The sequence below is a fragment of the Macaca nemestrina genome, chromosome 4 (genome assembly GCF_043159975.1).
Source record: "Macaca nemestrina isolate mMacNem1 chromosome 4, mMacNem.hap1, whole genome shotgun sequence".
Lineage (NCBI taxonomy): Eukaryota > Metazoa > Chordata > Mammalia > Primates > Cercopithecidae > Macaca > Macaca nemestrina.
The window spans coordinates 100,812,465-100,839,289 of NC_092128.1; the positions used below are offsets into that span (position 1 = coordinate 100,812,465).

The following is a 26,825-nucleotide window of genomic DNA, read 5'->3' on the forward strand; positions in this document are numbered from 1 at the left end:
CACTCCCTTAAGCAAATACACTGTTGTTTGCCTCCTTCCTTCACTCATTCAAGTGCACCCTGGCACAATTTGCTGGGGAGATGGACGATTACAATATAGTATGATAAGTAGTAGGTCAGCACCATCCCAAAGGCCAGGGGCGCCCAGAGGAAGGCCTGATGCCAAGTCAGATTGCCTGGAGATACCAGATGAAACCTCAGGCTCAAGGACAAAGAGGAGCTCTTGGATTTGTTGCGTGCTATGTTGAGCAGGGTGGGAGAAGGGAGAGTTCTACGCTCATTACCAAAGTGAAATTCATAGAATTTTAAGCTGTCATAGATTATAGAGATTGTCTAATGAATCTAACAGTTTTCAAACCTTTTTTTTTCTTTTTTTTTTTTTTTTTTTTGAGACGGAGTCTCACTCTGTCGCCCAGGCTGGAGTGCAGTGGCACCATCTCGGCTCACTGCAACCTGTATCCTGGGTTCAAGCAATTCTCCTGTCTCAGCCTCCCAAGTAGCTGAGGTTAGAGGTGTGTACCACCATGATCAGCTAATTTTTGTATTTTTAGTAGAGACGGGATTTCACTATGTTGGCCAGGCTGGCCTCGAACTCTTGACCTCAGGTGATCTGCCTGCCTTGGCCTCCCAAAGTGCTGGGATTACAGACATGAGCCACCACACCCAGCCAACTTTTTAAAAAACTATAACCTACATTAGGAGAAATATTCTATGTCTCAGCTCAGAATATATATAAAGTTTTATAAAACAATGTTTAGCTTCACTAGATTCCATGTACTTTGATATTTTGATTTATTTATTTTGTATAGATGAGGCCTTACTATGTTGGCCAGGTTGGTCTCCAACTTTTGACCTTGAGCCATTCTCCCACCTCAGCCTCCCAAAACACTGGAATTATAAGCATGAGTCACTGCATCCAGCCTACTTTAATATTTTCTAGTATTTCAATACTATTCTCTTCCATTAGAAAGAAAAAAATACTGGTCATGTTTAGCTGGATTCATTTTCCGCTACACTAACAGGTCACAGTGGGCAGTTTGAAAGACCTGGACCTTATCCCTTCAATGTTTCATTGAGGAAACGATGACCCATAATAACTGCATGGCATGGCCTGAGCGAGTAAAGAAAAGTGTGTCCAAGTTCCAGTGTAAAGGACTGGTGTTAGAGACGGAAAAAACCTGTATGGCACTGGTTGGTGGATACTTCAGAGGGACTTGCCTTCTGGAGAAATCCTACTCATTTTTCTGGGAAGTGAAGATACAGTCCTGTAGAGAGGGCAAGATGGCAAATTAATAAATGAGGCATCTGGGTAATTTCTAGGCCCCCTGGATATATCAGTATTACTGAATGAGAATTGTCAGTTTAGCTAGGGTTTGGGCCCTATTGGAACCACCTGGGGTCTTTGTCTAGTATATATAGGACTTCCAGCCATTCTGATGTGCACCCTTCCTCTTCAAGAGCCTAAGTTTCTGCTGATAACAAGCCTTCTCGAGGTTTGAGCTGACGGGGGTATATCCTATCTCTCCAGTATGTTGGGGCAGGCAGGGAAAACAAAGGTGAGAACTGCTGATCTCTTGAGCAACACTTTCCAACATTTTAGATTTCACAGGTCAGTGGAAATTCGAAAACAGTTTAGGAATCAATATCAGGGTGCCAATATTTCTTTGTCCCAAAAAAGGAAATGTACATTTAAAAAGGAAGAAACAAAAAACCAAATACTCCCCAAATCTATGGCCATCTACAACTATCATAAGGGAAAAAGAATCTAATCTTAGACTAAAGATAGTCTTGTGCATGAAATATATTTAACTTTTTATAGATAACAAAGCTACTGCACTGTCCTAATTTTTCTTATTTCACTGTGAACACTTTATTACAGACCGGTGGTGGTCTGTAGACCAGTGCCTGGAATTACTGCTCCAACAGATATAAACTTCTTCCTGAGGCTATTCATTCTTCCAGTGTGGAAATTTGTATTCTTTATGTCTTGACTGACATGGAAGACAATTATTTTAAATCATAAAAATATCCATTAAGTCATCTGGAAAATTATACACAAGCCATTAGCTAGATTACATTAAATCTAAAAACCAAGACAGTTCTTATCATTTAGTTTCTCAAGCCATCACCATTTCAAATTTGGCCATGGATGGCTATCATTCTAGTATTGAGCACTGAAGGTAACAGGCACTTGCTTCCTTCTTTCCTCTGCGTGATGACTGAGTTTCCCAAAGTCCTAGAGAAGCTGGCCTCACTTTCCAAAACTCTTGTTCCTCTCAAGTTCATATGTGTCAAGCTAAGTAAATTTTCTGCGTGGTGGGACTTATATATTTATTTTTAATTGTTCATCCTGTTTGTGAGCTCCAGAAAAAAATTTTTTTACTACTGAAATTAATGAGTTATTATAAAATAAATATATATGAACATTTAATTCAGTATAAAAATCCTGCTGTATTAAAATGAAAACCTAATTGTAGCTGTCATTCTCCTTATTAATATTGGTCTAGACAGTATTTTTCAATTTTTCACCCCATCATTAGTAGTTGTGGGGGGGGAGTGTTAAGCAACAGAGCAAGATTTATTGTTAGTATGCCATCTGTTAAAAACTGTACTGGAGAAACCAGACACGTGTACCTCTAAACGTACTGAAATGCTACGTTTTACCAAAGAAATTCTAGGTCATTTCTAATGCCTCTTCGGAATGTCAATGAATTACTATTGCAATTGATTACAAACTCTAAAAAGTAAAAACTCATTATTTTCAAACCCTTTGAATTTGCTGTTTGTACAGATCAGGTCTGGAGTGCCTTCCTAAAAGTTATTTATCTTCCCCTTTTTTGCTTGCTTCACAAAAGCAACTGAATTCTGTCAGTGTTTTTATCTCTCTCATATATTTCTGAGAGTCAAAACTGCCTTACGAGGTTTTTTGTTTTTTGTTTTTGTCCTTTCTTTGCTAAATCTGTATGTTTTTAGTGCAGCACATTTTGTTTTCTCATCTGTATGATTTGCTTGAAGGTTTTGATATTTACATGTTATAAAAGAAAACGTCCAAAGTGTATGAAAAACACATTCCTTGTAAAATCTCATTATTTCCTAATGTTTAGGTCTGTTTGTTTCAATGTGGAGGTTGTAGAAGTTTTTTGGCATTAGTATTCTAAAGAGTTTAGTGTTTGTTCGTGTGTACGTTTTGCCTATGAGAATGATGTGAAAATGTATCTGCATCCAATCATTTGATCAGTCCTGCAGAAGCTTCTTCCATTCCTACTGTTACTGATGCTGTCCAGCCTTCACTATTTTTTTAATTGAGGTAAAATAGATGTAACACAAAATTTACCATTTTAACCAATTTTAAATGGTTTAGTGACATTAAGTACATTCACATTGTTGTGCAGCCCCCTCATTCTTTTTTACCTGGGTTACTGAAACAACCTTAAAAATGCAGTCTTGCTTCTAATTGTGCCGCCATTAAGGAAGGAACTAGAAATTGTATCTCTGCTGACTTATTTTCATTGGAAGAAAAATGAAAAGACAGAAGCAGCATTCTTTGTCATTTCTTCTGTACCTTAGACTTCTGAGTTGCTGAAAATGAAATGCAGACAATGTTCTCAGGGCAAAAAAAGGACAAGTACCTGCTGTACTGGTTCCATCCCCTGCTGCAGATCATTCCTTGCTCAGGACATTTCGGCCCAAGCATTTGTTCTGAGAACACATAGAAAATAAAAAAATTTATTTGGCATTAAAGGGTCTGGCCACTGGAAGCACAAAGAAGCTTTCAGAAGTAAATTCTACAGCTTTAAAATGTGCTGAAATGATCATTTCAAAAATTAAAAGGCAAAACTCTTAGATGGCCAAACTAAGTTTGTAAGTGAAAATAAAGAAGCCTGAACTGCTTTGGCCCCCACCAGGGCAGCTGAAATTGGCTGGTGTGCACTGAGTCTTCAGTCCTCTTGAGGGGCAGTAGAGTAGGTGCATCAGAATCAAGGAGCCCACTGCTGCAGATAGCTGTGGTTGGAGCCTTTGGCAGTGCAGTTTTGTATCACTAGATGTCAGTGTGGACTTTCCCAACCTCCACCTTCTTGCCTTTGCAGGAGGTGGACTAGACATCACTTGGGGGCCTTCCTCAAGTCCTGGCAAACATAAGGCTATTTTCAGAACTGTAATTTCACCAAATATTTTGTCCACCTACATATATTGACTTTTAAGAGTTCTAGAAAACACAAACAGAAACTTTGAACCAAAGGTTGTTCTTTTTAATGCTGTGCCTTTCTAATCTCAATGCTTACATTTGGAAGCCTGCTTACAAGGATGTTCCAAGGCCAGCAATGGAAAGTTCCATGTAGGGTCTTTTAACTGCAGCATGGCCAGATACCTGCAGGCCTAGCTTCAAGAAAGTGTGGCTCCTTACACTACCAGGGCTCAGGAGGAGGGGCAGGAAGTCAAGAAGAAGTATATTAGGGACAAATGTGGTGGCTCAGGCCTGTAATCCCAGCACTACAGGAGGCTGAGGCGGGTGGATCACCAGAGGTCAGGAGTTTGAGACCAGTCTGGCCCACATGGCAAATTTTGTATTAAAAACACAAAAATTAGCTGGGCATGGTGGCGCACACCTGTAATCCCAGCTACTTGGGAGGCTGAGGCAGGAGAATTTCTTAAACCTGGGAGGCGGAGGTTGCAGTGAGCCGAGATCGGGCCACTGCACTCCAGCCTGGGTGACAGAGCATGACTCTGTCTCAAAAAAAAAAAAAAGAAAGAAAGAAAAGAAAAAAAAAAAAGAGAAAAGTATATCTGATTAGCCATATAGGGATTTAGTGGCCATATTTATCAGATTTTTTTTTCAAGTAGTTTGTAATCAGCTGCCTTCTGAAACCTTAAAGAATAGTCTTTGTATTAATTTTCCCATTGCTGATGTAACAAATTACCATAAATTCAGTGACTTAAAACAACACAAATTTATCTTACTGTTCTAGAGGTCAGACATCTAAAATGGGACTCAAGTGGACTCACCTAAAATCGAGGTGTCAGGAGGGCTGTGTTCTTCTTGGAGTCTTGGGGAGGATCCATCTCCTTGTCTTTTCCAGCTTCTAGAGGCCACCTCCATCCCTTGGCTGGTGGCCCTCTTCAGGCTTCAAAACCAACAATAGCCTTGAGCATTTCTTTGAACCACTCTGACCCTGCCTCCCTCTTTTACTTTTAAGGAACCTTGTAAGCACCCTGGGACCACACAGACCACCCAGGACTAGCTCCCTATCTCAAGATCCTGAATTTATTGACAACTGCAATGTCTCTCTTGCTCCGTAAGGTAATATATTCAGAGGTTCGAGGGATGAGGACATGGACATTTCTGGGTGGGTGGAGTCGGCACTTTTCTGCCTACTACAGTCATTACTTTTAAAGTAATACATGATGCAATTTTTCAGGTGATGAATTTTTTAACAGACTAATTCAGTGTCACAAACAACTGTTTCTATTGGAGACTATGTTGGAAAATAACAAGGGCTACATTTCCTTCGCTTATGGAGTGATAACAATGAAAATTAATTTGCCACACCCAGCATTCGTATTTGGTCACCTTCCAACTGAACTGAGCACTAACTCCACTCCTTTGTTGACCCCTATGCTCAGGGTGTCCATTCCCAGAACAGCACTGAGCAGAACAGGGTGAACACATACAGAGAGAGCTGGAGACATGATTCCCACACCAAGAAGCACTGAACAAAGTGAAATCCATTGCACCGAGGGACCAGACTAGGGTAACCTGTGCATACCCCTGTGCAAATTCAACATACAGCTGGAGGCCTAAAGCCAAGAGAACCTAACCCCATGCCTTGCCATAACTACAAGGCTGGTTTTGTTCTGCCTATGTAAAGCTGAATTCAGCTCCCTTTCTGGATGAATTTCAACTTCTTAGCTCAGTACGCCAGGCCAGTTACATGCAGCTTTCCAGCCTATTCTCTCACCCTCTCACCTGTTACTCTTCATTCCAGCTATAATTAACTGCTTGAAGTTCTTCAGCTACTCAAAGCCTTCTCTTGCTTCACAATCCCTCAGCCTGGAATGCCTATGGGTGCTGAAGCCAGAAGTCTCTCAAGACTCAGCCCAGCGTCCCTTCTCGAACTACATCTTTGTCCTTCACCAGTCCCCATCCCTTCAGTCAGCTCCAGTATGCTTTTACCACATGGTACTCTGATCATCTCTTCATTTCTATCTAAGTCCCTTGACTAGAAGCTATAAGGTTTTTGAAGCTATATGGTGTTTGATTTAACTTTACATGCCCAGATGCTCAGCCACTCTATTTAAAGAATGAAAATATCTCCAGTGTGGGTCCTAAGGTATTCTGATGTTTCCCTGCACTAGGAATGACCCAGCTCAGGGCTATGTTCCAAAACCTACCCAGTTTAGACTTGTATCCCTAGAATTCAGCCAGAGCCCAGCTAGCTTCTGGGAAACAGAGGGTGGGGTAAATTGACCAGGAGCTCTTGTTGCTCCATCTTCTCATGGTAGAGGAAAGGCAGTCCCGCAACTATGCCTTACCCTTTCCAACCTGGCCTAACTTGGGGGCGTATATCATTCAATAGCAAACTCAAAGGGAATTGGCCCCCTAAGGCACAAAGTTGCCCTGGCTGAACAGTGGGGAAGACAGCCAACTTCACACACAAACTTAAGGTGGTGATGACAGTCTGTTAAGTCAGTAGTAATTCCGGACATGCATTAATCACTGCTGCCTGCCCTTAGCGAGCCATAGCTGTTACTCAAAGTCTCTTGCATATAGATTGTCTTCAGGCTCTCTAGAAGCAGGCACTGTGGGGAGTTAAAAATAAAGCAGAAATAGAGTTCCTGTACTTGGGAGGCTTAAACAATCTAGTCCTAAAATGTAGGGCTTACCTTTATGGGGGCTTTTGGCTACCTTTGAGGGAGGAAGTGGTAAGAGAAAATGTCTCATAATACATTTTAATCATACATGTGCAACAATCATTCACGTACAGTATTCATGATTTAAGCAAGTGACAGGAGGCAGTTTGGAGGGTGCATCTGCATTGGAGGAGGGACCACATGCATTATGTAGCAGAGAGCTATTTTTTCTCCAAGCTAGTCTTCACTTCCGTAGGCTGGGAAAATCCCCTCGGTACCGACCCCATGATACATTTTTCCACTAAATTTTATGTCTTTTTAACAGTATGTCCCCAGTAAAGATCTTGGATTCCTTTCAAAACACTATGTATGGAATCTGAGAGTTTCCTTTATAATGGAGTAAAAGCATCATGGGTTGTGGTTGGTTGGTATTAACAGTTTTTAAATAAGGGCTCTTAAAAATTAAAAAAAAAAATGTTTGAAAGCCCAAGTGAATTAATTGAGAATAGAATGTGATACAAATATTTAAGCTCTTAATAATACTACATACCATTTTGGTAAGCAAAAATTAAGTTATTTTTATTAGCAGGTGCTGACATTGTATCTCAAGCTGTTTTTAGAAAGGAAAATGATTCCGGAATCTATGTTAAACATAGCCATAGGGCTTCGGTCATCGATTAATCAACATGAAATGCTTTTGTGACACATGTAAGCCTATTTAGGACCCAAAGACTCTTTAGCCAAAGTGTTAACTGCCCTGTGGAATCAAAAGAAAAAAAATGTTGAAGGGTTTAAATATTGGAGATTTCAAATAGGTAGTCTCTGATACCTTAATGATAATTTCCTTTCAAATTTCATCTATCTATCTATGAGTATGTGTACACACACACACACACACACACATCCATCCATCCCATGGTGGAAAGATATAGATTTGTCATCATGACATATCATACTATCATCATTATAGCAGTGATGTAAATACTTATTAGTAAACTACTGCTAATTATTACCAATACATCCTTATGCATCAATAATGTATTAAAATTTCACAAAATGCTAAAATCAATTCCAGTGAGTGTTAGTATATATTGAACTGTAAAATGTCACAACCTACTGGAGATAATATGGAAATTATTACAATCTGCTAGGAATAATAACATTGAGATTAAAATTTGTTTCTCTATTAACACATTTCAAAGTACTCTCAAATAGAGACTGAATCTTTTGAGAATCATAACCACTCGGTGAAACTGGTATTACTATATGATCATCTGTGTTTTACAGAAGAAACAGGTTTAGCCAGGTTAAGTGGCTTGCCCTAAATCCCACAGCCAGTGTTAGACAAAGCCAGGGCCTAACCCCAGCTTGAGCTCAACCACTTCATGGCATGTACTTTTAATCCTGTCATGATTGGCTCTTGTCTTTTGCTTCTCATTAAAAAACCAATGCAAGTACAGGGGAGGGAAGACAAAATTTTGTTAAAGATATTACATAAACTTTTGATGCTTTCTGAACAATTACCCAACAATGTGATTCGTAAATACTACAAACTAAGCTTTTGAATTTAAGATGTAAGTTTCTAATCACCACTAAGATCTTGGACAGTGTATGTGGGATGTATTAACACATATGTAGGATGTATTAAGATTTATTTTAATGTTTAGATGGTCCATTTGTTTCTTTAAAAAGTAAAATAATAGGAAAATAGGCCTATTTAAAAATAGGTAATTATACATATAGTCCTATTTTGGTAGAGATGAGGTAGTGTACGAACACTTACTTGAAAAAAAGAAAAAAAAACACCAAAGCCATAACCATCTCTTAAATCCTATAACAAGGGGAAAAGTGGGATGGCAAAACCTTAGCAAAATGTGTAGGGCTAGTGCTGGCTGCAGGACAGCCCTGTACAGAGGCTGTGGTCCCTGACTGAGAGGACTAATGGGTGTCACTATGCAAATTTGCTGGCCCACACATCAAAGGTCTGATCCAGCAGAGTTTTAAAAGAGAAACCAAGAGAGGAAAGAGGAACGCAAAGGAGAGTAAGGGAATACAAAGGGAAGAGGCTCGCCCCAACTAAACTTCAAACTAGACAACAACAAACTGATTGGTCAGGCATTTTTATTGAAAGCCCAGAAGTAGCTTACCTGTTCCAGTGTGGGTTTGTGGCCAATAATTTTGTCAATGCAAAGTGCTTTAACAATACCTAATTTTGCACCCCCAAAGCCTTTGGTCAACCTATCATTGAACAGCATCAGGAGGAATATAGTGTATTTTGAAACCTTCAAATTTGAAACATTTTAAAGAGCTGGGCTCTCGTCTCTTAATAAGGTCATGAAGGCATTAAAACAACAGTTCTGATTGTAGAGGAAAGCGCCATTTAGACCAGTGCTTCTCCAAACAAGAGTCTGAAGTCTGACGGCAGCAACATCACTGCGCAGTTTGTTAGGATGCAAATTCTCCAGGCCCAACCCTGAGCTATGGAATGAGAATCATTGAGGGTGGGGCTCAACAGCCTGTTTTAACAAGGTTTTCCTGTAATCCTTGTGTGTGCTAAAGTTTGCAAAGCACTGATTTAGACTACTGTTTATCCAAGTGCAGATTACAACCCCTTAGGGGGTTATAAAATCAATCCAATAAGCGGTGACCAGCATTTTACAAAAGTGAAGTCAAATAGAAAGCAGAGTGCATTTCTGATAGCATGGGTATTATCTCAAAAATCCGTTGCAGTTCTACATATGCGTATACCTGTGTGTACTCATTTGGATGAAGCAGCACTTTTAATTTTTGAAGAACTGGTAGGTATAATAAAGAAGTGATGGCTGGGTGCAGTGGCTCACGCCTGTAATCCCAGCACTTTGGGAAGCCGAGGTGGGTGGATCACAATTTCTGGAGTTCAAGACCATCCTGGCCAACATGGTGAAGCCCTGTCTCTACTAAAAATACAAAAACATGAGCCGGGCATGATGGCACGTGCCTGTATCCCAGCTACTCCAGAGGCTGAGGCAGGAGAATCGCTTGAACCTGGGAGGCGGAGGTTGCAGTGAGCCCAGATCCCACCACTGCACTCCAGCCTGGCGACAGAGCAAGACTCCATCTCAAAATAAATAAATAAATAAATAAACGACACGTTTTCAATGAAGGCAGAACTATTTGGTTGACAATAACATACATCGAAAGCTTCATGCTGGTGACTGGAGAGAGATGAGAAAGGTGAGGAGAGAGGAAAGAGGGCCAAGGAAAGAACATAGAAGGCCAGCATTTTATCTCCAGAATCCTTGTGGGGAAAGAAACAAAAAGGCCCACCAGAGAGGAAGTGGAAGGGGCATCCACCACAAGGGAAATGTCAAGGAGAATAAGAACATAAGTTAATGAGTGACATTCAAGAAATAATCGTTTTAGTACAACTGGTGAAGATATATGTATTCACTCACTCATTCATTCATTCATTCATTCACAAAACATTTTTTGTACCATTGCAAGACCAGACACTATGTTAAACACTGGAGGTCCAGACATGAAGTTTATCATGGAGCCAATTGTGACAAGCAAGATGTGTAATAACAGTAACATGATCAGAGCTATGAAGGAGTTATTGTACAGCACTGAGTGGGAACACTGAAGTCAGTCTGTGATGCTGGGATGGGGAAGGAGGTGGCAGGAAACATCTGCAGAGGGCACTTAACCAAAATAATGACCATATCTTTTTTTTTTTTTTAGCCCCCCCCAAGCAGGACGTCAAAAAATTTGGTGGTGAACTCACAATTGTTCCTCTCCACGGAAATCTTTAGTAAAAGGCGAAAGATTTAATAATGACCATATCTTTTTTTTGTTTGTTTTTGTTGAGACAGAGTCTCGCTTTGTCGCCCAGACTGGAGTGCAGTGGCCAGATCTCAGCTCACTGCAAGCTCCGCCTCCCGGGTTCACGCCATTCTCTTGCCTCAGCCTCCCGAGTAGCTGGGACTACAGACGCCCGCCACCTTGCCCAGCTAGGTTTTTGTATTTTTTAGTAGAGACGGGGTTTCACCGTGTTAGCCAGGATGGTCTCGATCTCCTGACCTTGTGATCCGCCCGAATAATGACCATATCTTAACATGATATTGCATATAAAGCACTGAGTACCTTTGTTTTTCCATTAAATATGTGTGTTTGTGTACATAGATACACGATGCATGTCTTTATATGTATACATATATTCTCCATTTGTTTAAAAACTTGATTCCCATACCCTAAGAGTGATGAAAATCATTACATAAACGACTTATTGCGAATAGTGAAAAATGGCAAAGTATTTATTTCTGTAGTTTCATAAAACACCACTTGCTATTATTTTCAAGTAGAGACTAGACATTTTCAAAATGGGAGTCTCAGAGCAGGCTATTCCCTGGGTATCCAGACCCCACTCTGCCGTGAAGAGACCACACCAACACCGAGGAATGCACTGAAGAGAATTTTATTACATTCAATTTTAGAGAAGTTATAGGATCTTAAAGATGCAGGTGCCCTAGGATTTAACACAAAAAGTCGGCCAGGTGCGGTAGCTCACACCTGTAATCCCAGCACTTTGGGAGACCGAGGCGGGTGGATCACTTGAGGACAGGAGTTCGAGACCAGTCTGGCCAACATGGTGAAACCCTGTCTCTACTAAAAATACAAAATTAGCCAGGTGTGGTGGCACGCGCCTGTAATCCCAGCTATTCTGGAGGAGGAGGCAGGAGAATCGCTCGAACCCGGGAGGAGGTTGCAGTGGGCCGAGATCGCACCACTGCACTCCAGCCTGGGTGACTGAGCGAGACTCGGTCTCAAAAACAAAAACAAAAACAAACCTGAAGTCCAAAAAAGTAAAATAATTTGCTCACTACACATAATTTAGTTTGGTGTTGGGCCTAGATCTTAGGTTTTGTGAGTCAGGTGCAGCATTCCTGGCACGACGGTTTTTGCCCTACCACGGAAGGTCAAGTTGGATTATCCCGAGTTCTTCCAACTCTGCGCTTCCTCCCAGGTTGGTGTTTCACGCGTGAGTCTAATTCAGATCAAGCTGGCTTTTGAGATTCTGTTTTTTTTTAAATCAGTGTGTAACACCAACACCCACCGAAACCAAATGGCTCTGGGCACAGGACACAGCCATTCACGCCCCCTGCCAGGAAAAGCTGCAGCTGACACAGGCTCCTCCAGCGTCGGCGGGCCACGTGCGGGAGGAGGGGCCGCCTTCTGGTTGGCGCCGGGTGTCCGTCCCTCCTATCAGCGTAGGCCCCGCGAGGAAGACACGAGCTCGCCCTGGCTGGCGGGGCGGGGCCAGACACCTGTCCATCACCGAGTCCACGGGTGGCAGCACCTACCACACCGCAGTACCTTGGAGAGGCGGAGCAGGGGCGGGCAGGTCGCGGCCAGGGGAGGCGGAGCAAGGCCGGCAGGAGCCAATCGGCCCGGCGGCGCGAGGGGGCGGGGGCGGGGTCACCGCGCGCGACCCAAACACACGGGCTGGGCGCACCCTGCCGCCGCGCCGCTCCGCGGTCTTCCGGCGCGAGGGCCAGGGCACCTCCTCCCCTCTCGCGCACCCCCACCTTCGCGGCCCAGATCCTCCCGCCAGCCCGGCCCCTCCTTCGCAGGGGGAGCGAGGAGACGGTTGCCGGGAAGCGCGCGCCACCCCTCCCTCCCATTCTTCGTCCTCCCCTCGCGCGCCACCCGTTTTTCCTCTTTCTCCGTTAATAACAGCTGGGTGGCTGGGGGAGGAGGGAAGGTGGCCCCGGCGGAGTCTGGGCCGGCGCCTCCCACTCAGCCGCTAGCCGCCGTGGGAGCCGGAGGATGGCGGCGGTAGCAGTGGCCGCCCGAGAGGAGGCGGTGCCGAGGCCCGGGGCACCGAGCGCGGCGGCAGAGAGCGGCAGCAGCCCGTCGTGGCGCACCAGAACCGAAACCAGCGGCAGCCGCACGGCCACCTGAGCCGCCCGTTCCTGCTGGAGCCAGCGAGGGGTGCCAGCCGCCGGGACCTCTTCCTCTCCGCGTCTCTTCGTCTCCTGCGCCCGCGTCAGGCCGCCGGCCTCGCCCACTGCCCCGAGAAGAGCGCGCCGGGCGCCGACTGCCCCTCGGGGCGCCGGGCGGCGGCCCTGGACGTGCGGGGGCCTCTCTGGGCCGGCCGCGGCGCCTCGGCCCTGCCCTCTAGCTCCTGCGCTCGCTCCCGCCCTCCCGGCTCTCGGGGCGCAGCGCGCGGGCCCGGCCCAGGGCAGGGCGGACATGGGCGCCAAGCAGAGCGGCCCGGCCGCCGCTAACGGCCGCACGCGCGCTTACTCGGGCTCGGATTTACCTTCCAGTAGCAGTGGAGGGGCCAATGGGACCGCGGGCGGCGGCGGGGGCGCTCGGGCTGCCGCGGCTGGGAGGTTCCCGGCTCAGGTGCCCAGCGCTCACCAGCCCAGCGCCTCAGGCGGCGCCGCGGCGGCCGCGGCGGCCCCAGCAGCCCCGCGCAGCCGCTCCCTCGGCGGGGCCGTGGGGAGCGTGGCGTCGGGGGCCCGCGCGGCGCAGTCCTCCTTCAGCATCCCGAACAGCAGCAGCGGCCCTTACGGCTCGCAGGACTCGGTGCACAGCAGCCCTGAAGACGGCGGCGGCGGCCGGGACCGGCCGGTGGGCGGGAGCCCCGGCGGGCCGCGCCTGGTGATCGGCTCCTTACCAGCTCACCTCTCGCCGCACATGTTTGGAGGTACGGACCCCTCTCCGCGCGCCCGCGCTCGGTCCTCCCGCGGCTGCACGTGGGTCGTGGCCGCCAGCTATTTTTACCCTTCTCCTTTTCTCCTTCGGCCGGGCAGGTCTCCATCCTGGGAAGAAACCCCCGGCACTTAACTCCTGCGGTGCCGCTATCGCGTAGACGCGTGGTTTGGTTTTTAAACATCGTGAGCACCCTCACCTCAGCGGCTCCGCGGTAGAGAAAGTCTGTTTTCCATAGAGATGACTGGAGCAAATGTTGTTTTACAACAAACAGACGAAACAGCCCTTGTGGTTGTGGCTTTTAGTACCAGGAAGTCAGGAGGAGACCCGTTGCTAAATGTAGTTCTATCTGGGGACTCAGTGGGGAACAGTTTTTAAAGGCCAAAAGTCAAAGGGTCTCGAATGAACGCTGAGTTACCATCTTTGGACTGACTTTTAATATAAAGCTATAATCCTTAAATCTGTGTCAGTCCCACTTACTATGTCACTTTAATTGTATGAATGCGTTAATGAAAAGTTTGTTTTTAAACCTCACTAAACCGCTACTTAAGGTCACAGTTAATGTGAGTCCTGCTTAATTTGGAAAACATTTAGAAAATGGAAAAATTTCCTAAGGAAGTAAAAATTTTGCAAATCAGCCTACTAGGTTCTTTTGAAGAGCAGTGTTGACTAGAGTTAAGGAAAAGTCAGTTGTGAAAAATGGGCATTTTTAATAGCAAAAGATGGCTTTACTATAGAAACAGGAGGAAGGGTGCATTGTCCTGGGAAAATGAATTCTTCTTCAGTTGTGTTTTATGCTGATCTACTTTATTGCAAAACGCTAATAGTAAATGAATCAAGACCACCTCCCCTCCCCGATTTATGAAAATAAATAGAAGTATAGAAGATAAGCATTCCCATTTCATCGCATTATGCATCCGATATTAGAAGAATTCGCAGCTGAGCACAGATTAGCAGCGAAAACAGCATCCCCTACATTTTTGTGCCTCTTTTACTCATGTGTTTGTAAACGTAGGAACTTTGAGTGGAGACTTAGTAAAGTGGAATACGTAGTAATTTATCTCTTCTAATGTTCTGTACTATCAGCATACACGCCAGCATAAATTAAAAATAAGAATGTCATGTTTAATTTTTCCCATCTTTTAGTAACGCTTTGCACATTCAATATGGAATGATGCTTGACTTTTAATTAGCTACCTTGTTTTAAAGTAATTTTTGCTGCTTAAAAATATGCATCCCTCTTAAAATTGGGCCATTTTAAAAAGTCATTTGCTTTTGAGTAAAGGAACTCTACTGGTGTCCTTAAAGTGATTTGATCACAACTAACCTACCAGTTGAAGTTGCTGTAGTCCACATTGAAGAATATAAAAGGCAGTTTCTGAGAATTGGTGATTAGTGTGAGATTGAAGAGCAAACTGGTTTTTAATATTTATATTTTTAAAGTGAAAATTTGCATTTAGCAGTTATCAGAAGGTGAATATTTAAGTTTGCTAAAGAAGGGTGAATAGGAAAAGCCTTGTCAAGTTAATAGTTAATATTTATTTAATATGCTGATTTTTAAAAATTCATTTTCTAAGAGCTGATAATTCCCTTTGAGAAACATTATATTTCTGTGGGTTTATTTTGTTAAGTAAATGCATTCCGTTCAGAGCAAGGGACAAACAGTTGAGCTCCATGCTTCCTAGTAAATGAGTAAATCAAAATACCTAGTTGCTTAAAGTTGGAGATAAAGCATTTATCTTTTTTCTTATCTAAGTTCTAGGTTTGTGCACTCACTATAGTTCTTTTAGTGCTGTTGGGGTTGGGTGACTGGGACCTAGTAGTACAGTGACAGTTTCTGAGGAACTTATAGCAGCGTGTCTCAACTGGCTTTGTGGAGAGAATTGTGCTGTAGTGTGCAATGCATTTTAACTTTTAGCTCCAGTGCATTTAGGACGGTTTTAGTTATGTATCATTCTTGGAACAGTTGAGAAAACAGTCACTGAAATAATTTCCTGTGTTTGGTGATTCAGATGAGGAACCTCAGTTGAGAATTGCTGGAAAGGGATTGGAGAAACTACCTGTTCTTATATGACAGGATCAGATGAAAGTGCCACATCCTGAAATTTTTGTTGAGACAGGGAGATGGAATACACTTATGTAAAAACCCATCTTAGTGGCGTGCTTTACTGAGATTTTTACCTATATTTTAGTGGACAGGTTATTAGGAAAATAATAGAAGCATGTTTCTCATCATCTTGAGATTTAGGGAGCTAGATGAAGAATCATAATTAAAAAAATTAGACTTGACTATACTTCACATTTACTTAATTTTTTTAGTATCTATTATAGCATTATTGTATTCAGTTACAAATTGTATAAATGGTTATATGCAAATAACTCCATCTGAAAATTGATAAAAGGATTATTTCAGTATTAATGGAAAGTTCATATTGTTTTTTGTAAAACTGTTGTTTTAATTGTTGTTTAGATTATTCACATCTCCTAATAAGAAAATATGGTACCAATAAGATTCAAAATTATTCTCTTGTGAGCTGTCATGTAATTTATAGAGAATGAAAAACAGTCCCCCCCCTTTTATTTTTAACACTTAAAGATTCTAGCAAGTGGAATTGTTAGTAGTTCCCTCACAATGAATTGCCACATTGAACGAGGAAGTTTTCTGTGTTGGTTTTATGTTTTGCTGTCTTTTGGACATCTATTTTGGCTATATACGCTCTTATTCTCTCTAGAGACTGGAAGAAAAATGCCTAATCCAGATATTTCAGTTTGTAGAAATTTCCTAGAATTGAGTTGTTGGACATCAGAATATGATTATATTTATATGGGAGTTTTTAGGTGAAGTAAATCTTGTCTTTGTTATTCTTTTCAGACTGGGGAGTGTTAAAGTGAACAGACACTTTCTTGACTACTGCTAGTATTGTCCATCACCTTTGTTTTAAAACAGGTCTTAAGGGTATTTCCTAATATTTAAAAATCTTGATAGTATCTTAGAGAGGGTTTGTTTGCCTTTAATTTATGTCTACTTTTTTTTCCACTGTCAAGTAGCTTTGTGCATAAGAGCATAACGTGAGTGGTAAAATAGCCTTTATTGATGCGGCAAGGTGGGGTAGATGAATTGGGCTATAGAAATATACCAGTAAATGGAGATTATTTCCAGAGAAATCGTGTGGACTTCTATAATGTGTCCTTGAGTCCGGAAGTGAAAATGTAAAATGACTTAATCTCAGACAACCAGTGGTGCTGGGTTGCTTTTGACCTCCTGATTTTCTTGAGCTTTTTTGGGTGTGGCTTGCTCTTGAGTATTTCAGTAGTCTGATTGTCATTCAGGTGCCTTGTTACTTGTGAAACATGTTTTCTTATATTAAAAGAGTGCGGGTTATCTCTTAAAACTGAATATGTTGAAGAAGACCTATATTTCTAGGAAGATTTCTCTTAATTTTTAAGGCAGATGTGAAGTTTTATGATGTTAGGTTATCTTCATCAATTAACCATTATTGAATTGGTCTCAGTTATCACTTCTTACCAATATCAAGTGCCAAAATGTTTGAATTTGGGATATTGTAATTTATTTCCTATTCTTGAATGTTATTTTGTGCCATTGAAGGCTTTTATGGGGAGTGGCAGAAGAGGAATGTTTGCCTCTTTCTAAGAAAAATGAGCCTTCTAACCACAACCCCTGCCACTCCTGAAGTAACAAGAATTTTGGTGGTTATTGTTTCTCACTTGTAATTTCATACCTTCGTATTATATGCTTTGCTGTGTGTAAGTGTGGCCTATGTCGTGGAAGTTTCTGCTTTGGGGATTTTTTGGAACTATTCTTGACTGCAAGGTGGGGAGGATTGGTGAGTTGCACAGGGCATCACCTGATCTGAGAGCAGCATGACCTGAGAACCTGGTATTTTGATGCTTTGCTGGCTGGTGCAGTGCCTGAGGGAGTAAGAGCCCTGTTGTTGTAAGATAGTGTCCTACTCCCTCAGGCACATCTCCAGCAAGTCCCTTGCTGTCCTCCAATTTGATTGCTTTGCCTGATGACTAGTAAGTAAGTTCTTCTGACTACCAAATATCGTTAATTAGATATCAACTTTTAAACTATTTATTATTGTTTGGGCTTGTAAGGAGAATTGCCCTAATGTTACACTTATTACATCTACTAAGTATTATGTAAAATTGGGTATATTGGCAAATGTGTTAAAAGAGAGTGTAGGAACTGCTTTATGTAGCAAATTACTTCCTAAGTTTTACCTTATGTAAATATTCTTAAGAACTATTGTTTATTTGAAATGTTAGTCTGTGTTTTAATTTTGCATGTACATGACATTTACTTGTTTAGAAATTGGACAAAACGTAGGCCTTTTTGTAAAAAAAGAGTTCAGAAATGCCTTAGGTTCTGATTTTATTCATTTTCTAAGCTGCTTATTAACAAATGACTACAAATTTAGCGATTCTAAGCAACACATTTACTACCTCGCAATTTCTGTGGGTCAAGAGGCTGGGCACAACTTAGCTGTGGCCTCTGTAAGACTGCAGTCAAAGTGTTGGCCAGGGCTGGGTTGTTATCTAGAGACTCAACTGGGGAAAGGTCTGCCCCCAGACTTCCTTGGGTTATTGGCTGAATTTCTTTCTTTGTGTCTGTTAGGTTCAGAGCAGCTTGCTTCTTCAAGGTCAGCACAGGAAGAGAGTCTAGCAAAGGTGAACTGGTACTATGTTCTTACATAATCATGTACACGTAATCACATACAACCCATTGCCTTTGCTGTATTTCATTGATTAGAAGCAAGCCATAGGTCCAGTTCACGTGCAAGGGGAGGGAATTATACAAAGGTTTAAACACCAGGAAGTGTAGGAATCAAGAATAGTCACATCAGTTCTGTCTGCCACATGGATTATAGACTTAGATTGACAGTTGAACATGTAACTTTTTTGTTAAACTCATTTTCTATTTACTTTTAAAAAGTTGTCCTAATGCATATGGTAAGTATAGTATTAATAAACATGAATCGAGCCCCTTTTAGGGGCTGTGCATTGTAGTTACTGAGGGTTCAAATATGGGGCTTCTTTATGCACTGCTCAACTCTCCACTGAATTTGAGAGATGGGTATATGTGATTATTATACGGTGCAACAAATTCTGTAATAGAACTGTTAGCAAAATGCTTAGTGAAGTATCTTTGTCTAGGCTAGTCAAAAAATGCTTCCCAGAGGAGGGTACATTTGAACTGTAGTTTGAAGGATTTAGAAGTTTTACGGAGAGAGGGCACTATAGACTAAAGAGAAATCCACAGAAGCGTGGGTTTTGATAGGGCATACTGAAAAGTTAAATATGTCTGGACTGCAGGGTGCATAGAGGAATGATGAGAACCTGAAGCTAGAAAAATAGAAAGTGGAGCCAGTTGAAGGATTTTGTAGTGCTATAGGTTTGTTTTATCTCATGAAGTTTGAAAGCAGGGGGAGAATCATGATTAGGCCATTGGGCACAATTAACAATTGTAGTTTACGTGGATGGCAACCTTCTCTAGTGGTGCAGACTTCAGGCTGTATGCAGCAACCCTTATCAGGATTCAGTTCTTAAGGAGGAGAGTGTGATAGCAGGAGGGTAAGTTAGGATTCGAATTTTAGAATATAACTGATAGAAGATGCCTATGTTGAAAACATGGCATTGGTGAGGGAGAAGAAAAGTTAGATTTGATTGAGATTTCTAAGGTAGAACTGATAGAATTGAGAACCAGGGTACATAGTGATGTCTTTAACCAGTATTAAAGATGAAAAGAACAAGTTTTAGGAAATGATAATGAGTTCCTTTTAGGCCTGTTAAATTTGAGTGGCTGTAGGATTTCCACCTGGATAGAAGTATCCTTTAAGTGGTTGGAAACATGAGTCTCTAATTCAGTATATTACAAAAAATTGAGAAATCAATTTTCAGGTTATAAATGAATCCAGAAAGTGGTTAAGATTACTAAGGGATGAATATAAATCGACGAAGGACAAGGATGGAATCCAGAGAAGCAAGTATTTTAAGAGACAGGCAGAGGAAGAGGCCAGCAATTAGAATTCAACCACAGGGAAAGGAAGTTTTTTAAAACCTTTTTTTTTTTAATTATAAAAATAATATCTGTTCACTAAAGAAAAATTAACATACAGAAAAGCATGTATAAAAATCGCAAATCACTTGTAATCTTTTTTTTTTTTTTTTGAGACGGAGTCTCGCTCTGTCGCCGGGGCTGGAGCGCAGTGGCCGGATCTTAGCTCACTGCAAGCTCCGCCTCCCGGGTTTACGCCATTCTCCTGCCTCAGCCTCCTGTGTAGCTGGGACTACAGGCGCCCGCCACCTCGCCCGGCTAGTTTTTTGTATTTTTTTAGTAGAGACGGGGTTTCACCGTGTTCGCCAGGATGGTCTCGATTTCCTGACCTCGTGATCCGCCCGTCTCGGCCTCCCAAAGTGCTGGGATTACAGGCTTGAGCCACCGCGCCCGGCCACTTGTAATCTTATCACCAGAAATAACCAGAAAAAAGTGTTAATGTGTTTTATATATGTATTTGTTTTAGACACAAAATTAGGAATATTCATTTTTATATTGTTTTGATTTTAACCTTTCTGATATTCTAATACAAAGTTTTAAAGCTACAATTTTTCCTCTAAGAATTGCTTTACCTGAATCCCACTGATTTTGAAGTGTTCTTGTTAACATTCAGTGAAAAATGTATTTTAATTTCCCGTATGATTTCTTCTTGATCCATGGGTTACATATCCTTTCATAATGTGCTCTTTCCATTTCCACCAGTTTCTAACATCCCATTAAAATTTTTTATAACAGCATTTTTAATTATTACCCAGTATTCCAAAAATCACTCAAATATTTAACGAGGACCCGCTCTTCTGGACACTGTTCTGGAGATACAGCAGTGAAGAAATAAGATAAAAATCCCTGCTTTTAGGGGCCTTATTATTCTATTTGGGAGAGAGAGTAAACAAACAAGTAAAGTAAATAGTGTGTTAGGGCATTCAGTGTAATGGAAAAAAATGGAGTGCAAAGGCTGATAGAGATTCTGGGATGGAGCCCTGTCTACAGTTGCTATTTTAAATAGGGTTTTAAGGATGACCTCACTGACAAGATGACAATTCAAGCAGAAAGTGAAGGAGCAAGCCATGAGGATCTCTGGGGGAAAAACATTTTTAGGCACAGGGAACAGTAACTGTAAAGGCCCTGAGGCATGAGTGTACCCGATATGTAGATTTACTGCAGCTGAAGTGCAGAGGGCTGTAGAAGATGAGAGCATAGTGGGGTGGCGTGAGGTTGGGACAGAATCATAAACTGCCTCGTAACCACTGACCTGTAGTTTCTGGCTTTGGTTTTAAAATGGGATGGGGAGACACTGGAGTATTTTTGTGCAGAGGATTGACATAATCTGACTTGGGTTTTAAAGGATTACTCTGGCTATTGTGTGAGGTGGCAAGAGTCAGCAAGGAGGCAGAAATCCAGATGAAAGATAACAGTGGCTTGGAGTAGGGTGGCAGTGCTGGAGGTGCTAAGCTGTGGCCAGATTCTGGATATCCATGTTTTGAAGATAGAGCCACCTGGATTAGATGTGGAGGTATGAGAGAAAATGAAGAGTCAGGGATTTATTTGGTTGTTCCTTATTGTTAAGCATTTAGTTTGTTTGCAGTTTGGTACAGTTGTAATAAAATACTGTTGCCGTGAACATCCTGTTAAGCAAATTTTTACAGTTTTTTTTTTTTTTCCTTTGGATGGAGTCTCGCTCTGTTGCCCAGGCTAGAGTACAGTAGTACGATCTTGGCTGACTGCAACCTCTGCCTCCCAGGTTCAAGTGATTCTTGGGCCCCAGCCTCCCAAGTAGTTGGGATTACAGGTGTGCACACCATGCCTGACTAATTTTTGTATTTTTAGTAGAGACTGGGTTTTTCCATGTTGGCCATGCTAGTCTCAAATGCTTGGCCTCAAGTGACTCGCCCACCTCAGCCTCCCAAAGTGCTAGGATTACAGGCGTGAGCGCCCGGCCAGTTCTTAAAAATTTACCAGTGACATGGGATTGCCAGAAACAAAGATATGCTTTGTTCAAGGCATTTGATCTTTATTGCCAATTTGCTCATTAGAAATGGAAACAGCTTCTAGCAAGGTATAATCTTTAGGACTATGTAAAATTTTTTAACCCATACAAACTTGTGTGGTTTTTGATATTTATAAGTGCAGATTGGTAGATATATTTTGAGTAATATCACCTATCAGAGTCATTATTTCATTTTAGAGCTCTTTTTTTAGCAATGAAAATATTTAGTGTGTCAGAAAATTATAGGTATATTCAGCCATTTCAATTTCATAAGTTCTGACCATGTGGAATATCCTAATTTTTGCTTGATTGTGGTTAGTCTGTAATAGTTTTTTAATTTACTTATTTATATGTGAACTGAGGAAAAAAAAAGAACAAAGAAGCCAGATATACATAATGGGTTATTTCTTTTGTGTAATATGTTTCAGAGAGCCAGTGCTCAGTTTGGACAATAAATTTTGCTATTTTTGTTGGTTTTTAATTTTTTCCTACTGTTACCTCTATTCTGTTCTTTCTCATTTTGTAAAGTTAATTTTGTTCTTTCTCCTAGCTTCTTAGTTCTTTTATTTTTTATTGAATATTTTTTAATGATAAAAGTGTTTAAGGCTGTGTTTACTTCTTGTTACATATAGTCACTTCCCATAGCTTTGGATACTTACCATTTTCATTATCATTGAGTACACATTTTCTTTTTCTTTGAAAAGTCAGTTCTGTCGAGGAATAATCATGTTAACTGCATTTTGATATTTTCTTTTACTTGGAAGTTAAAGTGTGGCTTTATTGTGGTTGTCCTTACTACTACCCTTTCGTTACTTCTAGTGTTAATTTAGAAATATTGAACTGTGACTGGGCATGGTGGCTTACACCTGAAATCCCAGCACTTTGGGAGGCCGAGGTGGGTGGATCATCTGAGGTCAGGGGTTCGAGTCAAGCCTGGCCAACATGGTGAAAGCCCATCTCTACTAAAAATACAAAAATCAGCCAGGCATGGTGGCAGGTGCCTGTAATCTCAGTTTACTAGGGGCTGCTGAGGCAGGAGAATTGCTCGAACCCGGGAGGCAGAGGTTGCAGTGAGCCGAGATCGTGCCACTGTACTCCAGCCTGGATGACAGAGCAAGACTCCTGTTCAAAAAATAAAAAAAGTATTGCACCATGGTCAGAGAATCTTAAGTCTGTCAGTTGTAAAGGATAGAAGCATAACTCAAAATAACATTAGGTGGAAAAACTGTATATTGTTTCAAATTACTGAAAAGAATCCTAGGGTAACTTAGAGAATTGAAGGAACTAATGCAGGAACCAAGGCCCCTGGAGCTGAAATTTAGAGAGGGGGGTGTGGAGGGGGCGAGAGAGAGAGAGAGAAAGTGTGTGTGCGCGCGCGCGTGTGTGTTTATGTCTTTGTGTCTGTGTATGTCTGGGATTACAGGTGTCAGCCACTGCCCCCAGGCAGTATGGACCTTCTTTAAGCTGGGGCCTTGAGACTCTGTACTTTGAACTACATGCGATCTTTCAGGCCTGAAGGGAGTATCTTTCTCTACCTCCAGACTCAGATTAACTCAGTTTGAGTTCTGTGTGTGTCCATAAATTACAAAAGCAGAGATGGGATGCACTTTATGTCCAGGCTGTATTCTGTTATTGTGGGGAAGAGTTTAAGTCTTCAAGTCATGTTTCTTGGGCTGACCTTAAGCAAATTTCTTAGTTCCTCTGTACCTCTGTTTTCTCATCTCTAGAATCAGGCCAGGTGCAGTGGCTTGCTCCTGTAACCCCAGTACTCTAGGAGGCCGAGGGGGGCGATTGCTTGAGCTCAGGAGTTCAAGGCCAGCCTGGGCAACATGGGGAAACCCCGGTTCTACCAAAAATACAAAAATTAGCCAGGTGTGGTGGTGCGTGCCTGTAGTCCCAGCTACTCCAGAGGTTGAAGCAGGAGGATCGCTTAAACCCAGGAGGCTGAGGTTGCGGTGAGCCAGGATTACACCACTGCACTCCAGCCTGTGTGACGGAACGAGACTCTGTCTCAAAACAAAACAAAAACCTGCTTTTGTAGTATTGTGAGGGTTAAAGTAGTCCACATACTTCATGCCTTTATGCTTCTAACTATTGAACGAACCTCTTCAATGAATGAAAAAGTTAAAACATCCAAGATTTATGCCCCACTTCCAGTCTTACCCTCCTCAAAAGACCGTGTGCTTTACTCTGATATCATATTCCTTTCACTTGCCAACTGCTCAGACTGCAGAAGCAATCCAGTTGTCATTATTTTTATAATATGTATCTTCCTTGTATTTATAGAATTCTCCTCTGGACATTTAAATTGAGTTTTTCAGCACATTTACCCTGCTAAACACATGGTAAAAACTTTGTAAATATTGAATGTTTCCCAAAATGTATTTGATAACTACTTTATTGTTTTAAGATAAGATTATTATCAGAATTATTGCTGTGTTTAAATTATGTATAAAATTGTATTGTTCTAGAAAGAAGTGGTATGCTTTGTTTTTATTTGTGTAATGTAAATACAGATAAATTAATTTTTGAACCAAATAGGTATAATGTAGATTATATAAATGGAGGCAGTTATAAAATAGCCTTAGAAGTAAAATTATACTGTGCTTAGCTCTTTTATAACCATTTGAAGGTGTTACAAAGTGTTATCAATGTGAGTGTGTTTTGTGGGCCGTCGAAGATGGTTGGAAGGATGGTTGATAAGGTAGGTCAGTGTTTTCATTAAGTGTGTGCTGCTGCTTCAGGGCAGAGGCTGAAAAACTTAGATTTTTTTTTAGTTCCATGATTTACTGCATCTCAGGCAACCTGGATGACATGGCATTTACTAAAGCAATTCGCTGCTTTGCTGGTGCTTCAGCACCCTTCAGTCTGAGAGTCCTGAAGTCTTGATTTGTAATTCTCCAGATTTCCTGTCTATCATAGCACTTCTTCACAAACAGTGTATCTGGTCACCTTGAATTCTCAGTTCCTTAATAACTCCTTTTGTCCACTCTTCCTACCACTTTACCGTACACAGAGTTCTTTGGAGGATTGCCATTACTTTCTTTAAAACAAAATAAAATTAAGAATTAAGGATATTTAATATTATTGGCCACTTTAAGTGTCTTTATAAACATTGAACTAATACAGTCACTTTCATATAGTAATTTATGTGTTAGGATAGTTACTTCATAAGACTTTTGAGTCTATGTTATAAGAAGTTGGTGGTAGAGTAGATAATTTCTTTAGCTGTTATCTGGAGATGAGACTCAGAAGTTAGATCAACCACTTGTAGTATTTTAAGTGTGAGTTATTCTATATTTTAGTTGTGAAATGTACAGAATCTAATTAACTTTTAATAATTCAGAGTCCTTTTCATACTTGGCTGCTTTTCTTTTCCTGTACAATTTTGTGTTTTCTCTTTTGTCTTTTAAAAAATTGTTAGTTAAAAACATTGTTTAGTTTTACAACCCTCCCTCATTTGTATAAATCTCCTCTCAGATTATTCATATAATATTTCCTGAACGTCATTTTCTTGTTAAAGTCTCTTCTGGGACCCTCTGACCTACCGTGTTCTGAACTGATTATCCTGAGATCGCTTTTTGTTCATCATCATTTTGGAAATTGCATTTACCTGCCTCTCTCTTATGTTCAGTTTCCTGGTTCCTTGAATTTGTGTGTCTTCTTTCTTGATGTTCTCCATTGTTTTTAGTTGATATAATCTCGTAGTTCCTACTGAGAAAGAATATGTGTAAGGTAAAAATGTTTTGAGACTTCCATTTCTGAAAATATTTTATTTCTGCCCTCATTTTTTATTAGTACTTTGACTTGATATAGAATTCTAGGTTGAAGTTATTTTCCCTGAGAATTTTAAATGTGTTGCTTTGTTGCCTGCTGGCTTCTAGTGTTGCTGTCGAGCACATAGACGTCATTATGGTTTTTGATCCTTTGTATGAAAATTTCATTATTACATGCCTTGGGAGGGAACTGTTTTCATTCATTGTGCAGCATATTTGGTAGGCTTTTCGAATTGGCTGCTTTCTGTGATTTTTTTTTTTTTTTTTTTGCCATTTTTTTCTTTCATGATTTAGATGTTGTACACCTAGAGTAATCCTTTGCTTTTTCTTTTTTCTCTTCTTTTTTTATGTCCTTGCTTTTTGTTCTTTTTTTCTTTTGGGGGATTTATTTATTTATTTAAAGACAAGGTCTCGAGACTCTGTCACCTTGGTTGGAGTGTAGTCGTGTGATCCTAGCTCACAACAGCTTTGAACTCCTGGGCTTAAGTGATCCTCCTGCCTCAGCCTCTTGAGTAGTTGGGACTACAGGTGCATGCCACCATGCCCAGATAGGGACTTTTAAAAATGTGATCTTATAACTCTTCTGTCAATTTTTATTTGTTTCTGTAATTTTAATTTTTAACTTAATTTTTAATGTTTTTAAAATTTCTGAGGTCTTTAAAAAAGTGTGTTTTCATATATTCCATTTTTGTTTTGTGGGTACAGTATCTTTTTCTAAGAATATTACTGATATGTATTTACATATACATCTGTTTGTGTATATATTTATGTGCAGGTTTGTATATGTGTGTGTATGCTTTGTTCCGTTTCCTGATTACTCAGTTTCTTTCCACTTGCTTTTTCTGTTTGTTTAGCTTCATTCTTTTGTTAGATATTTTCCTTAAATGTTTGGTGATCTTTGGCTAACTCCTGATACTGTTAAAGTGGGAGATCACTAAAAAGCAAATTGGAAACTCTCTGTGCATGTAGTGTGCTCTATCTGGGCCATTTTCTCGGGAGTATTACTGTCTTTTTTCTTGGGCTGGTCATATTTTCCAGAAATGGCTTTTCTTGCCTGGAAGACGCAATCGTTTATGCTAGTGATCTAAGAGCAGAGTGAGAAGAAGATTGAGAGTCCTAATACTCAAAATGATGCTTTCATTTAATCTCCATATTTAGTATCAATACAGGACCTCTGCCTTCAGCTATTCCTGTTGTCTGCAAGTCTAGAAACTTTTCCCTCTCCAAATAACAAACTTCTAGTGTAGTGCCAGAGTTGGGGTTGCTTAGCTGCTGGAAGTCAGGGAGGACAACTGGGAGATCTCACAGCTTCTTACAGAGACTGGCAATGAATCTTTCTTTTTGAGGCCTGCCTTCACCCCTGCTTCCAGGGATATCTTGTGCTTGCCAATTCTGGTGCCTGCTGTCAATCAGTTTGCTTCTCTGCTTTCCTAGTTCTG

The 26,825-nt window shown here is 41.3% G+C and overlaps 2 protein-coding genes and 1 pseudogene across 5 annotated transcripts in view; 1 reads left to right on the forward strand and 2 right to left on the reverse strand.

The window, feature by feature from the left end:
- Positions 1–483: 483 nt before the first annotated feature.
- Positions 484–12,508, reverse strand: LOC139362836 (putative hydro-lyase KRH_21160). Of its 2 annotated transcripts, XM_071094992.1 has the most exons (3): positions 5,004–12,508; positions 3,629–3,698; positions 484–1,264 (listed from the first exon to the last, which is right to left on the reverse strand). In XM_071094992.1, exon 1 carries the CDS (start codon positions 12,506–12,508, stop codon positions 11,912–11,914), a length of 597 nt encoding a protein of 198 aa, XP_070951093.1. In that variant the 3' UTR covers positions 484–1,264; positions 3,629–3,698; positions 5,004–11,911. The 2 variants fall into 2 exon arrangements, with proteins under 2 accessions (XP_070951093.1, XP_070951092.1); XM_071094991.1 differs by having other exon boundaries at positions 484–3,698.
- Positions 10,567–10,704, reverse strand: LOC112425547 (U5 spliceosomal RNA; annotated as a pseudogene).
- LOC105475805 (zinc and ring finger 2) overlaps positions 12,318–26,825 on the forward strand; it is a 90,291-nt gene continuing 75,783 nt past the window's right edge. Inside the window, exon 1 of one of the 3 annotated variants that reach the window (XM_011731322.3) lies at positions 12,318–13,539. In XM_011731322.3, coding sequence (XP_011729624.2) covers positions 13,080–13,539 — 460 coding nt within the window. In that variant the 5' untranslated portion in view covers positions 12,318–13,079. The remainder of the gene's footprint in view (positions 13,540–26,825) is intronic. The other 2 variants (XM_071094990.1, XR_011622273.1) reach the window with 2 other exon arrangements.

Coding starts and splice junctions, on each gene's coding strand:
- LOC139362836 (XM_071094992.1), bottom strand. CDS start 12,508: ATGGGAGGGAGGGGTGGCGCGCGCTTCCCGGCAACCGTCTCCTCGCTC.